Source organism: Rattus norvegicus, chromosome 20 (assembly GCF_036323735.1).
Source record: "Rattus norvegicus strain BN/NHsdMcwi chromosome 20, GRCr8, whole genome shotgun sequence".
Taxonomy (NCBI): domain Eukaryota; kingdom Metazoa; phylum Chordata; class Mammalia; order Rodentia; family Muridae; genus Rattus; species Rattus norvegicus.
In genome coordinates this window covers 32,208,940-32,225,606 of record NC_086038.1, presented here as the reverse complement: position 1 = coordinate 32,225,606, position 16,667 = coordinate 32,208,940, and the positions used below count along the sequence as shown (strand labels likewise).

Below are 16,667 nucleotides of genomic sequence, written 5' to 3'. Positions count from 1 at the left end.
AGTGTGGGCCTGCATTAGTGGCCATACTTAGGCATTGCGAAATGGCTGGCCTACAGTGGAGCCAATCTGTCACCATAATGTCATACTATGTGCTTGAATACATTGTCCTTCTCCATGATACCCAGGGCCCTATCACCAGTTCACTGGAAATGTGTGGCTGGCAAAACTCTAGAGGCCATTAGCCTCTGTATACATGTGTTGAACAATAACCTCACAAAGCAATATTCATATACTTGTATTTCTCATGTTCCTTAAGTACACTTAATATTAGCTAGTACTGGAATTGATTCTGCACATCAAATGCTCACATTGAGAATGCCCAATTGTCTGAGATAGTTAAGAACACAGGCTCTTAAACCTAACTCCCTGAGCACACTTAGTGCAGTGACTTAGTGGTTTTGAGCCTCCATTTTCGTGATATAACAGAAGCAACCTTCCGGGAATGCTGAACCATCGTAAGAACTACTAATGTGTGTGGTATGGAGTGCTGCACAGGCCATTAAGAAAGCACTCTAAAGTTACAGGTTTTTGATATTGCTGTTGGCATTGTGTACAGACAGTTGTGGTTGTCACAGCTGGCATGTGGATAGTAAAATCCAGGGAAGGAAGGCCCCATGCCTAGGGCAGCCCAACATAACAAAGAACTGCCAAAAGGCCATCCCTATGGTTATGAGTTTCCTCTAGACCACATCACTGCGTTGATGGATGAGAAGGAAATCTATAACAGAAATGATGTAGACTTGTGGTTAAAGGAAAGCTGAACTAACAAGCCACATCCTTATTCTCCATAGGTTTTTTTCTTTAGGGTAAAAGACAAAACCCCTATGAAAGGATGAGACAACTCATTTCCAAATATCACACAGAGAAAAAGTATACTCCAGACTCAACTGTGGCTGGTTGACAGGTAATACAGCAGAACTATGGGATCAGAAAACTATGGACCAAGTCCCAAATACAATCTCCTCCTTCCTCTTCTCCTCCTCCTCCTCCTCCTCCTCCTCCTCCTCCTCCCTCAGTCTGAGGTATCCCTACCCTACTGCTTTTTTCAATGCTATTTTGAATTTACACATTTAAATCATGTGTATGCGTATTTTTATATGGGTATAGGTATGGGCAGGTGAGTACAGGTACCCAGAGAGGTCAGAATAGAGCCTTAGATCTCCTGGAGCTGGAGTTATAAGTAGATGTGAGCTTCTTGGCGTGGGACCTAGAAAGCAAATTCAAGCCTTCTGCAAAAGAAGTGTGTACTTCTGACTGCTGAGCTTGTTTGTGTAAACAAAACTTCATAAAACTGACTTATTTGTTCTTATCGTCTACCTTAGCCTTTTTGCTTCAAAAGCAACAGAGATCGCATGAGTCGGTGCAGTGGGGACTTTTGGTCTATAAAAACTACAATTATTTGCAGTGCAAAAGGTTTGCAGATTCCGCCTTTGGGGATCATCTCAAATACCCCTTATTGATATACACGAATACTTTAGTACACATATTTACCTGTATTTTTCCTGGGAATAATGATTGCCTCGTTCCAAACAGGTTATTAAATCTATTAGAAATAAAGAGAAGTATCGTGAGCACATACTGTTTCTAAATATCTCTTCTCAGCCAAAAAAAATAACTTCGAAAGCACTGTCATGTTATTTGAGTTTTCTTGTCTACAAGGAAATCAAGTCTGGGATTATAGTCTCCAGGGTTTAATCAGTGTCTTTCTTCTTCTTTCCTATCACCGACTGGGGAGTTTTCTGTGCTATTGTCTAGAGAACAATAACAAAGTCTACTGCTAACTGTAATTATTATACACCCGCAGGTATCATGTGTGTGATATGCTTAACAGGAGACAAACCATTAAAAATCTTATCACAGTTCACAGAAAACATTCCCAGAAACACCCCCCCCCCCTTTTTATTGAGAGTCTGAGATTAGCCAGGATAGTCTAGGTTTGGCCATACAAGTCTCTACGTAGCTGAAATGACCTTGAAATGTTTTGGTCCTCTCAGTTCTCCTCCCTGAGTGCTGGGATTATAGGTTGGTGCTACCACAACTGGATTTTTGTGGTCTTGGAGATAGAACCCAGGCTCCATTAATAGCGATATACTCGGGTTGGGGATTTAGCTCAGTGGTAGAGTGCTTGCCTAGCAAGCGCAAGGCCCTGGGTTCGGTCCCCAGCTCCGAAAAAAAGAAAAAAAAATAGCAATATACTCAGTTCGCCAGAACATTTTAATTCAGCCAGTGGCATTCCAGTGACACAGGAACAGTTTAACTGGAGCAATGACATGGTAATCAGTGCTGATCGACAACCAATCAGGAGCAAGCACGTTTAAGGAAGGTGGGCTGGAGGGATGGCTCAGCATTGGCTGCTCTTCCAGAGGTCCTGAGTTCAATTCCTGGCAACCACATGGTGGCTCACAACCATCTGTAATGGGATCTGATACCCTCCTCTGGTGTGTCTGAAGACAGCTACAGTGTACTCATATACATAAAATATATAAATCTTTAAAAAAAAAAAGGCAAAATAGTTCCCCAAATAGCCCATATCCTCAGCAATAGTTGTTTCTTCTTCGTGAACCTTTATTTATGGAGGATCAGCCAGTGTTCTTAACCACTGAGCCATCTCTCTAGCCCTTTTCATGAACATTTCTTAAGGAGCAAAATATGGTGAACAATGGCCACCATTGCCTTCCTATGAGTGGCACATTCCCTTTCAGACTTATTTCTACCAAAGCAGACAGACAGCAGGAACACAGGGCACCTTGTGACCCTGGATAGGCATGGAGCTAATGGCAGGGTGATGACTCTGCCCCATGAGGCTGAGGAAGGAGCCTGCAGTTTCCCTCTCACCAGAACTCATGCTCTCTTTCCTTCTTTCTCACTCATGGTCAGGGTGTCACATGACCTTCCTGTGTCTCCAAGCTGGTGTGCGACAGTAGTGAGATCATTAGTTAAGAAGTTTGCTTCCTAAGCAAGGAAGAAGGTTGGGGCAGGGCTTCAGAGAAGCCAGACAGCACGTCAGGAGGATTTCCCCAAAGACATATTACTCAAGGCTCATAGAAAACAAGATTTATTCCATCCCATACACATCATCGGATCCATTTACCATATACTCTAAAAGGAAGCAATACTTGACCAACTACTTACAGAGAAGCTGTTCCCCTTTGTCGCCAGACCCTTCCCTCTCCCCACAAGACAGGGTTTTACTACATAGCCCTGATGGCCTGAAACTCATATTTAGACCAGGCCAGCCTCGAAATCACAGCTCTCAGCCTGCCTCTGGTTCTGGAATGCTGGGTTAAAGGCACGGGCCCCCTTGTCCAGCTTGTTCTCATATCTTACTGCTGCATCCGAGAGCATAATTATGCCCAAAAGGAAAGACAAGGAGCAGAAGGAACTCTCTCAGGTGGACAGGCTTGATGGTTTCTGTTGTACCTGGATGGTCACTGCTGGCGTAGGCCAGGAGAAAGCCCCGACCAGAAATGTGAGATCCACTCTGGAAACGGACTGTCACTTCATTTGAGTTCAGCCAGAGTTCTTTGGGAACAGCCCAACTCCCACAATAGGGACCTGGAAACAAAGCACACGTGTGACACATTTGAACACTTAACACAGAACAGAGAATTTTCTTTTAGAGACCAGATATGTCCCATAACACGTGCAAAATCTTAAATTCTTATCCATCTGGAATTTTGTTTGACAGAGACCAATATGTAAATCTGATTTGACAGCTAAGCTTGGGGTGGAGCAGCCTGCCGTAGACAAGCAATAGTTTAGACCTTGCTCGTTATGAACAACCCAGAAAATAGGAAAACTTAACAAAATAGATGTCAAAGACACTAAGAAATAATTTATCAGAGAATACACTCTAGGGACCTCCTAAGAAATTGATTCAAGGTGGTTCTGGATGAAAATACATTGCCCAATGCAAACTTATTAGGTTGGTTAGATGGCAGGAAAAGGTGCTTGTCACCAAGCCTTAGGACTGGTACCCATGTGGTAGAAGGAGAAAGCAGACTCATCTAACACCTGTAATGTATGGAGGTATGTCTAACCTCCACAGAGTTCTGGGGCATGCACACGTGGATGTACCCATACACATACAAATGAATAAATGTAATAAAAAATTAAAGTTTTGATCATATGCAACGCCTATATTTTTCTCCTGCATTAACTTCTATTAGAACTGTGTTTTGATTTACATCACAAAGTCTGTTCAAAAGCAGCAATTCCCTGCCCTCTTTGAGACAGGATCTCAGAATGTCACCTAGGCAGGAATCTGGTGATCCTCCTGTCTTAGCCTCTAAAATGACTTCAAAAGGCAAACACTATAAGTTTGCAAGGCCTGATGACACATGGTTTTAAACCTAGAACCTTGAGGTGATCTCTGTGAGTTTGAGACTAGCCTGGTCTACATATGTTCTCTGATAAATTATTTCTTAGTGTCTTTGACATCTGTTTTGTTAGGTTTTCCTATTCTCTGGGTTGTTCATAATGAGCCTGGTCTACATAGAGACTTCCAAACCAGCCAGGGATACACAATAAGACAAACAAACAAATAAAATGAAGCAAATCTGTAAAGTCCATTTAACTAAGTAGTAACATTTCTAACTTGGTGTGGTAGCCTATGCCTATAATCCCAGGACTCAGGAGTCTGAGGCAGTAGGATTGCCATGAGTTCAAAGCCAGCCTAGGCTACAGAGTAAGACATGTCTAAAACACACACACACACACACACACACACACACACACACACACACACACACACACACACACGATTATAAACTGTTTCTAGAGGAAAACTGCTTGAAAAGCAATAACAACGTTGATAAATTTCAAAGAGGAAATCGAGACTGAGCATTTTTGGACTTGGTTCTGCAACCACTAGGGACAGACTCAGGTTGTTGGGATATGGTAGCAAGCACCTTACCAATGTAGCCACCTTGTTGGCTCCCCAAGCAAGTTTTGGGTTTATTTGTTTTTTCCTTTATTGTGAGACATTCTCATGGCATAGTCTTGGCTGACCTGGAACTCACTATGTAGACCAAGTTGGCCTACGACTCAGAGATTCATCTGCCCCCGCAACCTGAGTGCTGGGACTAAAGGCATATACCACCACACCCAGTTCCACAAGCAAGTTTTGGAGAGAGATTCTTCCCCAACTTCTCTTAGAACACTACAGAGGCAGCCAACAGCAGCAGCTACAACCACCACACGACAAAGGACGAGGTGTGGAAAGAAATGACCACTTCTCCTCAGTGGGAATCAAACTGGGTCACATTACTCAAAAGCCTCATGGGACCAAAATGATCCTATACAGTAGATGAAAAATCCAAGTAATCAACATCCTGACCTGGTAGGAAGGTTCTGAAGATCGGAGAGAACAAGAGAGGGCTGGGGGTGTATTCTCCTGCCCCACACTGCTGTTGTCGTCTATTGTTAAGTTACAGTGCGATCCAAGTACAATGCCTTCTTGCCCCTATTCATCCATTAAGCTTGTGTGTGTGGTAAGTGCACATGCGCAACTGTGGGCACATTCGTGCTTGTGCATGGGGAGAGAAAGCAGAGGCCAAGCTTGGTGTCTTCCTCCACTGCACAACTTTAGAGATCTATGTTAGTGTTTGCGTGCATTTATGGATGTACACTATGTATTTGCACGCCTGGTACCCACAGAGACCAGAAAGTGGTGTTGGATCTCCTGGGACTAGAGTTACGGATGTTGGTGAGCCGCCGTGTGGGTCCTGTGAACCAAACTTGGTGCACTGCAGAGCAACAAGTGCTCCTAACAGATGAGCCATCCCTTAGTCCCTTCAAGCTTTTGAAACAATCTCTCACTGAACCCGGGCTCTGTGGATTTTGGCAGGGCTCTATGGCTAATGAGCTGCAGTGCCCGGCTATTATTCAGGTACTGGACATCAGAACTCAGGTACTGGACATCAGAACTCAGGACTTCATTTCTGTAGGAGGCATTCCACCCCCTGAGCCATCTTCCAAGCTCCCACTTCCCCCTTTGGAAGCCTTCGTGAGGTATTGATAATCCAAGGTAATGTTTGCAGGTTACATAGAAGAGCTCATATACTAAGAGCCGTACAGTGCTTCAAAAAAACAAAACAAAACAAAACAAAAACAAACAAAAAAAACCCAAAACCAAACATCTCTTCTCTTTAGACTGTGTCCACATAGAGGAAAATAATCTTCTGTTTGCTTTCTGCATTCCCTCCTTCAACTATCACATGTGTTGAAATATTCTTCTATTTACAACAATGTGTAAAAGCCAAACTCCAATAAAAGGTCATCGGGAATATTCTTAAAACATATTCATAACATTTGAAAATGTAAATAAAAAATCCAATAAAAGAAAAAAAAACATATTCACTTTCAAATACAACAATAGAAAAGTGAACTGTGCCACAGTAAGAGAATATCTGTATAATGGAGCTGGTTCATAACTGTAATCTTGAGGAGCACTTGAGGAGGCAGAAGTATTTGGAATTCAAAGGTAGCTTGGGGTACATGCTTGTCTCAGAAACATAAGGGCTGGAGATGTATGTAACTCGGTGCTAAAATTCTTGCCTAGCATGTGCAAGCCTAGTATGATGGTTAATGATGATTAACAAGTAATTTGACAGAAGCTAAAACCACTTAAAAGGCAAGTCTCTGGGCAAACCTATAAGAAACTATCAGCCTCTGGGCATAAGAGTGATAAATTAGTTAGTCTAATTGATTGATTACTCTCAGGGCATACCTGTGAAGGAGTATTTTGATTAGGTAGAGGTGGAAGACTCATCCTAAAGCTGGGTAGCACCACTCCCGGGCCATGAGTCCCGGACTGCACAGAAGGCTTCTTGAGCATGAGACCCATCATTCTCTGCTTCCTAACATCAGATGCAACTTGACCAGCTCCCTCAAGCTCCTCCTGTCAGCATTTTCCTGTCATGATAAACTGTATTCTCGAACTGAAAGCCAAAGTAAAACTCATCTCGCTTAAGTTGCTTGTATCAGGGCATCTTCTCAAAGTAAGACAACAGTAACTAATAAACCCGGCATGCACAAATGTTATGAATTGATCCTTCTGGTTTCCTTCTGCACCCGGAGCAGACCCTGTGCCACAGCTCTCTTTACCCAGATTCTTCTGGGAGAGAGTTGGTCTCCTAGAAGTGCTGACATACCTGACGGCACAGGTGAGACTACCACTTAACCTCTGAGGAACCCACCTGGGGCCCTCCCTCAGGACCCAGGAATCGAGGAGCAGTCTGGGACAGGATCCTTCCTGTATTCATCTGCACTTGGAACTGACCATGTGCCACAGCTCTCGGTACCCAAATCCCACTGGAAGAGAGCGGGTCTCCCAGAAGTGCTGATACACACACTTACAGGAGGATCAAGCCATTGTCAAAGACAGCAAGACCAGCTAACACCAGAGGTAACCAGATGGTGAGAGGCATGTGCAAGAACCTAAGCAACGGAAACAAAACTCAAGCACAGGAACCCGAGACTACTTGGCATCACCAAACTCAGTTCTCCCCTACAGTAAGTCCTGGATATCCCAACACACCAGAAAAGCATGATTCTGACTTAAAATCAAATCTCATGATGATATTACAGGACTTTAATTTAAGAAGGACATAAATAACTTCCTTAAAGAAATACAGGACAACACAGGTAAACAGGTAGAAGCCCTTAAAGAGGAAACACAAAAATCCCTTAAAGAATTACAAGAAACGGGGGCTGGAGAGATGGCTCAGTGGTTAAGAGCACTGACTACTCTTCCGGAGGTCCTGAGTTCAAATCCCAGCAACCACATGGTGGCTCACAACCATCTGTAATGAGATCCCATGCCCTCTTCTGGTATCTGAAGACAGCTACAGTGTACTTCTATATAATAAATATAATAAATAAATCTTTAAAAAAAAAAGAATTACAGGAAACACAACTAAACAGGTGAAGGAATTGAACAAAACCATCCAGGATCTAAAAATGGAAATAGAAATAATAAAGAAATCACAAAGGGAGACAACCCTGGAGATAGAAAAACTAGGAAAAATGTCAGGAGTCATAGACATAAGCATTACCAACAGAATACAAGAGATAGAAGAGAAAATCTCAGAGGCAGAAGATACCATAGAAAACATTGGCACAACAGTCAAAGAAAATGCAAGGGGTTGGAGATTTAGCTCAGTGGTACAGCACTTGCCTAGCAAGTGCAAGGCCCTGGGCCCTGGGTTCGGTTCCCAGCTCCGAAAAAAAGAATTAAAAAAAAAAAAAAAGAAAAGAAAGAAAAAGAAGAAAAGAAAATGCAAAATGAAAAAGATCTTAACCCAAAATATCCAGAAAATCTAGGACACAATGAAAAGATCAAGCCTAAGGATAATAGGTATAGAAGAGAGCAAAGACTCCCAAGTTAAAGGGCCAGTAAATATCTTCAACAAAATTATGGAAGAAAACTTCACTAACCTAAAGAAAAGATACACATAGGCACACAAGGAGTCTACAGAACTCCAAATAGATTGGACCAGAAAAGAAATTCCTCCCATCACATAACAGCCAAAACATGTTCACTAAACAAAGAAAAGAATATTAAAAGCAGTAAAGGAAAAAGGTCAAATAACATATAAAGGCAGATCTATCAGAATTATACCAGACTTCTCACCAGAGACTATGAAGCTAGAAGATGTTAGGCAGATGTCATACAGACCCTAAGAGAACAAAAATGCCAGCCCAGGCTACTATATCCAGCAAAACTCTCAATTAACATAGATGAAGAAACCGAGATATTCGATGACAAAACCAACTTTACACAATGCATTTCCACAAATCGAGCCCTACAAAGAATAATGAATATAAAATTCCAACACAAGGAGGGAAATTACACCCTAGAAAAAGCAAGAAAGTAATCTTTCAAACAACCCAAAAGACGATAGCCACACAATCATAATTCTACCTCTAACAACAAGAGTAATGGGAAACAACAATCATTGGTACCTAATATCTCAAAACATCAATGGACTCAATTCCCCAATAAAAAGATATAGACTAACGGACTGGATACATAAAGAGGGCCCAGTATTTTGCTGCATATAGGAAACACACCTCAATGACAAAAACAGACACTTCCTCAGAGTAAAAGGCTGGGAAAATTTTTCCCAGCAAATGATTCCAAGAAACAAGCTGGGGTAATATTCTAATATTGAATAAAATTGACTTTCAACCAAAAGTTATCAAAAAAGATAAGGCAGGACACTTAATACTCATCAAAGGAAAAATCCACCGAGATGAACTCTCAATTCTGAATATCTATGCTCCAAATGCAAGGGCACCTACATTCATAAAAGAAACTTTACTAAAGCTTAAAGCACACATTGCACCTCACACAGCAATGGTGGGAGACGTGAACACCCCACTCTCATCAATGGACAGATCATGGAAAAAGAAACTAAACAGAGACACAGTGAAACTAACAGAAGTTATGAACCAAATGGATTTAACACATATCTATAGAACATTTCAACCTAAAACAAAAGAATATAATACCTTCTTCTTAGCACCTCATGATATCTTCTCCAAAACTGACCATATAATCAGTCCAAAAACAGGCCTTAACAGATATAAGAAGATAGAAATAATCCCATGTATCTTAACAAATCACCATGGACTATAAAGCTGGTCATCAATAACAACAACAAAGACAGAAAGTCCATATACACATGGAAGGTGAACAACACTTTATACAATGATAACTTGGTCAAGAAAGAAATATAGAGGGCTGGAGAGATGGCTCAGTGGTTAAGAGCACCGACTGCTCTTCCAGAGGTCCTGAGTTCAATCCCAGCAACCATATGGTGGCTCACAACCATCTGTAATGGGATCCGATGCCCTCTTCTGGTGTGTCTGAAGACAGCTACAGTGTACTTATATAATATAATAAATAAATAAATCTTTAAAAAAGAAAGAAATATAGAAAGAAATTAAAGGGGGTTGGGGATTTAGCTCAGTGGTAGAGCACTTGCCTAGCAATCGCAAGGCCCTGGGTTCGGTCCCCAGCTCCGAAAGAAAGAAAGAAAAAAAAAAAAGAAAGAAAGAAAGAAATTAAAGACTTTATAATTTAGTGAAAATTAATGCACAGCAGACCAAAACTTATGCGACACAATGAAAGCAGTTGTAAGTGGAAAACTCATAGCTCTGAGTGCCTACAAAAAGAAACTGGAGAGAGCGTACACTAGCAGCTTGACAGCACACCTGAAAGCTCTAGAACAAAAAGAAGTAATTACACACAAGAGGAGCAGAGTACAGGAAATAATCAAACTCATGGATGAAATTAACCAAGTAGAAACAAAAAGAACTGTACCAAGAACCAACAAAACCAGGAGTTTGTTCTTTGAGAAAATCAACAAGTAAATAAACCCTTAGCCAGTCTAACCAGAGGGCACAGGGAGCGTATCCAAATTAAGAAAATTAGAAATGAAAAAGAAGACATAACAACAGAAATTGAGGAAATCCAAAAAATCATCAGATCCTACTACAAAAGCCTATACTCAATAAAACTGAAAAATCTGGAGGAAATGAACAATTTTCTAGATAGATACCAGGTAACAAAGTTAAATCAGGATCAGATATACCATTTAAACAGTCCCATACCCTCTAAAGAATTAGAAGCAGTCGGGCTGGAGAGATGGCTCAGCGGTTAAGAGCACCCGACCGCTCTTCCAGAGGTCATGAGTTCAATTCCCAGCAACCACATGGTGGCTCACAACCATCTGTAAAGAGATCTGATGCCCTCTTCTGGTGTATCTGAAGACAGCTACAGTGTACTTATATATAATAAATAAATAAATTTTAAAAAAGAATTAGAAGCAGTCATTAAAAGTCTCCCAACCAAAAAGCCTGGAAAGAGATGGGTTTAGTGGAGAATTCTATCAGACCTAATACCAATACTGTCCAAGCTATTCCCCAAAATAGAAGGAGCACTTCTATGAAGCCATAATTATGGTTATACATAAACCATACAAAGACCCAACAAAGAAAGAGAACTTCACCCCAATTTTCCTTATAAATAACAATGCCAAAATTCTAAATAAGATTCTCAAAAACCAGATAAGAACAGATCAAAATTATCATCCATCATGATCAAATAGTTGTTTCCCAGGGATTCACAGAAGGTTCAATATTCGAAAATCCATTAATGCAATCCACTATATTAACAAACTCAAAGGAAAAACACACACACACACACACACACACACACACACACACACACACACACACACACAGGATGCTTAGATGCTGAGAAAGCATTTGACAAAATTCAATACCCCTTCATGTTAAAAGTCTTGGAAAGATCAGGCATTCAAGGCCCATACCTAAACATAGTAAAAGCCATATACAACAAACTAGTAGCCAACATCAAACTGAATGGAGAGAAACTTGAAGCAATCCCACAAACATCAGGGACTAGATAAGGCTGCCCACTCTCTCCCTACTTATTCACTATAGTACTGGAAGTCCTAGTAAGAGCGATCAGACAACAAAAGGAGGTCAAAGGGATACAAATTGGAAGGGAAGAAATCAAAATATCACTCTTTGCAGATGATATGATAGTATACTTAAGTGACCCCAAAAGTTCCACCAGAGAACTACTAAACTTCAGCAAAGTGTTGGGGTATAAAATTAACTCAAACAAATCAGTAGCCTTCCTCTACTCAAAGGATAAACAGGCTGAGAAAGAAATCAGGGAAATGACACCCTTCACAACAGTCACAAATAATATAAAATACCTCGGTGTGATTCTAACCAAGCAAGTGAAAGATCTGTATGAGAAGAACTTCAAGTCTCTGAAGAAAGAAATTGAAGAAGATCGCAGAAATGGAAAAATCTCCCAGGCTCATGGATTGGCAGGATTAATATTGTAAAAATGGCCATCTTGCTGAAAGCAATCTACAGGTTCAGTGCAATCCCCATCAAAATTCCAACTCAATTTTTCATAGAGTTAGAGAGATTTGCAAATTCATTTGGAATAACAAAAAACCCAGGATATTGAAAACTATCCTCAACAATAAAAGAACTTCTGGGGGAATCACCATCTCTGACCTCAAGCTGTATTACAGAGCAATAGTGACAAACTGCATGGTATTGGTACAGAGACAGGCAGGTAGATCAGTGGAATAGAATTGAAGACCCAGAAATGAACCCACACACCTATGGTCACTTGATCTTTGACAAAGGAACTAAAACCATCCAATGGAAAAAGATAGCATTTTCAACAATGGTACTGGTTCAACTGGAGGTCAGCATGAAGAAAGTAAATCGATACATTCTTATCAAGTCATACAAAGCTCAAGTCCAAGTAGTTCAAAGACCTCCACATAAAACCAGGTACTAAAACTAATAGGAGAGAAAGTGGGTAAGAGCCTCAAATACATGGGCTCTGGGCAAAACTTTCTGAACAGAACACCAGTGGCTTATGCTCTAAGATCAAGAATTGACAATTGGGACCTCATAAAATTGCAAAGCTTTTGTAAGGCAAAGGACACTGTCATTTGAACAAAAGAGCAACCAACAGATTGGGAAAAGATCTTTACCACTCCTACATTTGATAGAGGGCTAATATCCAATATATTCAAAGAACTCAAGATGTTTGACTCTAGAAAAATCAAAAAACCCTATTAAAAAATGGGCTCTAGAGCTAAACAAGAACTCTCAAGTGAGAAATATTGAACAGTGGGGAAGCACCTAAAGAAATGTTCAGGGCTGGAGAGATGGCTCAGCGGTTAAGAGCACTGACTGCTCTTCCAGAGGTCCTGAGTTCAAATCCCAGCAACCACATGGTGGCTCACAACCATCTGTAATGGGATCTGATGACCTCTTCTTGTGTGGCTGAAGACAGCTACAGTGTACTTATATATAGTAAATGAATAAATCTTTAAAAAAAAAAAAAAGAGTACACAGGAATGAACCTATGGCTCCAGCCGGAAACGTAGCAGAGGATGACCTTGTTGGGCATCGAGAGGAGGTAAGACCCTTGGTTCTGCCAAGGCTTGATGCCCCAGTATAGGGCCATGTCAGGTGGGGGAGGTGGGAGTGGGTGGGTGGGTGAAGGAGCATCCTCATAGAAGCAGGGGGAGGGAAGATAGATTTTTCGGGTTCCTCCACGGGAAACTGGTAAAGGCGATAACATTTAAAATGTAAGTTTAAAAAATCCAATAAAATAAAAAAATATTAAAAATGTTAGGAATTAGGAGTTTTACACATCTTAACACTGTATTATGAATATTAAAGACAGGCAATTTAATCTATGGTTCTTGTTAGGATCTTGTTGCCAGAGTAAAACAATGACCAAAACCAATTTGGGAAAGAAAGGGTTTATTTTATCTTACAAGTTAGAGTCCACTATCAAGCAGAGATCATGGAAGAAGTCTGCTTGTTGACTTCTTCCCCAAGGCTTGCTCAGCTTTCTTTCTAATACACCCAGTTCACCTGCCCCACCCATAGAAGTGGCACCACACACAGTGGGTTGAGCCCTCCCCATGGATCATTCATCAAGGAAACTGGCCACAGACCAGTCTGGTAAGCAGTTCTCTAATGGAGTTCCCTCCTCCCAGGTGACTCTTGTCGAGTTGGCAAAAGTTAACCAGCACAATAATGAAGTATCATAGGCCTCTATGTAGGTGAAAGCCAGTCATAGGCTGCTCTTGGCTTTCCCAGTTTTGTTTTACATGTTTGTAAAGCACGTGTCCTCTGCAGAAAGGTTAGAATATAAGTGTATAAGCTGAATAGTAAAAATAAAATCATTTAGAGCAGTTAATAAGTTGGGATCTTTTCTTCCCGAGTCTCTGAGCACTCCTCTCCAATTGTGTTACATACTAAGTCTCTTCCTAACTTTCCACACCGTCCTAATGAATTCTGATTAAAAAAACAAACAAACAAACAAACTCGGGCAAACAAATCTAAATTGGTAACCCAAAAGAATTCAATTTCTGTTCTTCCAAGTTTTCAGAAGGATTGAAAACTTCCCTATTATTTCAAATAGATAAAAATATGGGTCATCACACAAATTTGTATGATATGTGTGGTTCCTTGGATGCCAAATACATATGGAACGTTGTATCTGGTTTTATCCTGCCAAAGCACATAGTCATTTCTGGGAAAAATTCAGATAAAACCAAAGCAAATACACCTGTCCTTTAGTGACCCTGATTCCCGACACCAGTCCATCTCAGGCTTAACGCATGCCGCAAAAGGATACCTCCTCGGGGGTGTATGAGAAACTTGTATCAGTGTCACGGAGAATGGCTTCCCTTATTTCCTCCGTAACTACAGCATGAGTGAGCCTTTGTTCAGGATGGGGATGAGACTGGAGCCCTGACTGCCGTGCAGCCTGTTGGGCAAAGCACCTAAATTATCACCTGTCCCAAGGCTTGACAGTCACAGGTTCCTTTCCACAGACTAGAGGCTTTATAAGCGGACACATGTCCAATCCAAGGTATAGTTAAGTGGAAGGTTTTCACTATAGATAAGAGGGAGAAAATAGTCACGCATCTGAATCTGAAAGAGTCCAGAGTAATAGACTGAACATGGCCATGAGAGAAGAAGAGAGAGAGAGAGAGCAAGACATTCCAAGCCTCAGAAGCTGCCCCACTACTTGGTCAGCAGCAGTTTCCAAACTTCTTCAGCAACAGTTTCCAGATCTCCCCAGCAAGTTTCAAGCCCCCGAACTCGAGTACTGGAATATCCACAGAGATGGACCCAACAGATGAACACATAGGTTACCTACCCTGGAATTCCCTAATGTGCTTTAAATCAGGCCTGAAAACCTCACTTGGCTGTCTCTCTATTTTGGTAGTGGGAGACCCCAGCATGCTGGACTTCTGCAGGATAAAACACTCTTTGTGTTTTACATACTATTTGAGTTGAGATATCATTCTTTGGTGAATCATGGCCCATTGCATAAGGAGAATGGATGGATAGCTGGGTGAGGAAGTGCATTAGCTGGAAGAAGGTTAGAGGGGTGAGACAGGCTGAGAAGAGTCAGGATGCTAGCAAGCTCTCAGGAAGGTCTAACAGGTACTCATGGTTCTGAGGGAGCCTGGAAGCCAGCATGGGCTTTGGTATGCTAAACATTTTGTTCCTTCTGCCAGCGAAAGGGGAAATGGCTCGGTTGCTAGATGGGAATCAGCTTCACGAGTTCCCCCAAAATGCTCGCTTTTGTCTAATTGCCAGAATTTGGGGGAAGACGGAGTTTCCTCTGGACCTGACAGGAACTGTTTTCCTTTAGTTAAAATCGAAGAGATATCCAATGGGAACTAGTAAGAAACCCTGGCTGCTCGAGCAAAGTTCTGTTTTCAGCCAGACTTCTTCGAAGATGTTAACCCACTCCCTCTCCGATGTGTTACTGAGGCCTAGGGCCTTGAGTGGGCTAGGCAAATGCTCTACCACCGGGCTATATCTCTAGTCCTCTTTTGTGGTATGAACGTGTGCTTCCTCCTTCAGGGTGACCAGATGCAGAGTGACACCAGGCTGGCCACCTTTCCTCTCCTCTACTCTTCTTCTCTCATTAAACCTCTCCACGTGGAAACATGTTGTCTGGGTGTGTTCTGTCCGGGCACGGGCCAAGATTTAAACCCCAACACAAGGGCTATATACATATGAACCTTGGAGAATGGGAAGGAGTTTTCAGAGCAAATGAAATCATCAGCTGGCGTTTAAAGTGCTGTGAATGCTTAGTTTGTACAGAGAGGCATTCCAGGAATCCCAGGCACTTGCTGGGCAGGTTCTTATCAGCAAAGAAGTTGAACTTGAACTTGTAGGTCTGCCAAGGACTCCTTGACCTTCCCCAGGTAGAAGGTGTGGGGTGTCAGGCTCCCCAGACAAGGTCAGAGAAGGGGAAGCTTGCTGGTAAAATACATCCTCCATTTTGTGCTGAGCTCTGAGGAACTATCTGGACCTGGTAGAGTGTGACCTTAATTGTTAGGGTTTCCCCCACAGTCTTTTTCACTATTTACTTTACCACTAGGGCATTAGCTTGCTCAGACTGTCTGTGAACTCACGATGTAACCCTTATCAAATTCTCCTGCCTCAGACCCAAGTGGCTAGGCTGTCAGGTGTGCACCACCAAGCTTGGTGAGACAGTGTCTTTCATGATGGAAACTTTTCTCCAGTCCACAACTGTTCACATGCTAGAATTGTGTGCCGTATACCAGAATTTTGGCCCGTTATGGGCCAAGTCTCTTGCTGTGGCCTCATAAAACCAAGACTATGAAGTGAAGCATTCACGCTTGCAATGATTCTAATAAATATAAACATCTCTGTTGTTAATAAATGTCTCTGTTGAGCTGGAAAATGCCATGAGCTTGAAACCAACCCGAGTGACAGGTGAGTGACATTCCAAGCCAGCCTGGGCAAGACCAAGTCTCAAAACACAAGCAACAAAGACAAAAATAAAGTGAACTTCCTATCCTGCTCACGGTATAGACGGACACAGCAATACATACACTCCAATAACACTTGATAGTAGGTGACTGTTACCTATCCATGTACTTACCGTTAGCGTTTCTTCTAGGCTCCACCCCACAGTTACCTGGCAACAACTAGGTATGCGTAACTCACTATAAAAGGGACTGCTTGCCCCTTCTGACTCTCTTGCTTTTGCCACCCCCCCCCATCTCTGTCTTCTCTGTCTCACTACTCGC

At 41.8% G+C, this 16,667-nt stretch overlaps 1 protein-coding gene across 2 annotated transcripts in view; it reads right to left on the bottom strand.

The window, feature by feature from the left end:
• The window catches only part of Dcbld1 (discoidin, CUB and LCCL domain containing 1), a 93,151-nt gene that overhangs the window by 28,785 nt on the left and 47,699 nt on the right, over positions 1-16,667 (bottom strand). For both annotated transcript variants that reach the window (XM_228172.11, XM_063279672.1), the window contains exons 3-4: positions 3,421-3,555; positions 1,492-1,543 (exon numbers count right to left, since the gene is read on the bottom strand). In XM_228172.11, the coding sequence (XP_228172.5) occupies positions 1,492-1,543; positions 3,421-3,555 (187 nt within the window). The remainder of the gene's footprint in view (positions 1-1,491; positions 1,544-3,420; positions 3,556-16,667) is intronic.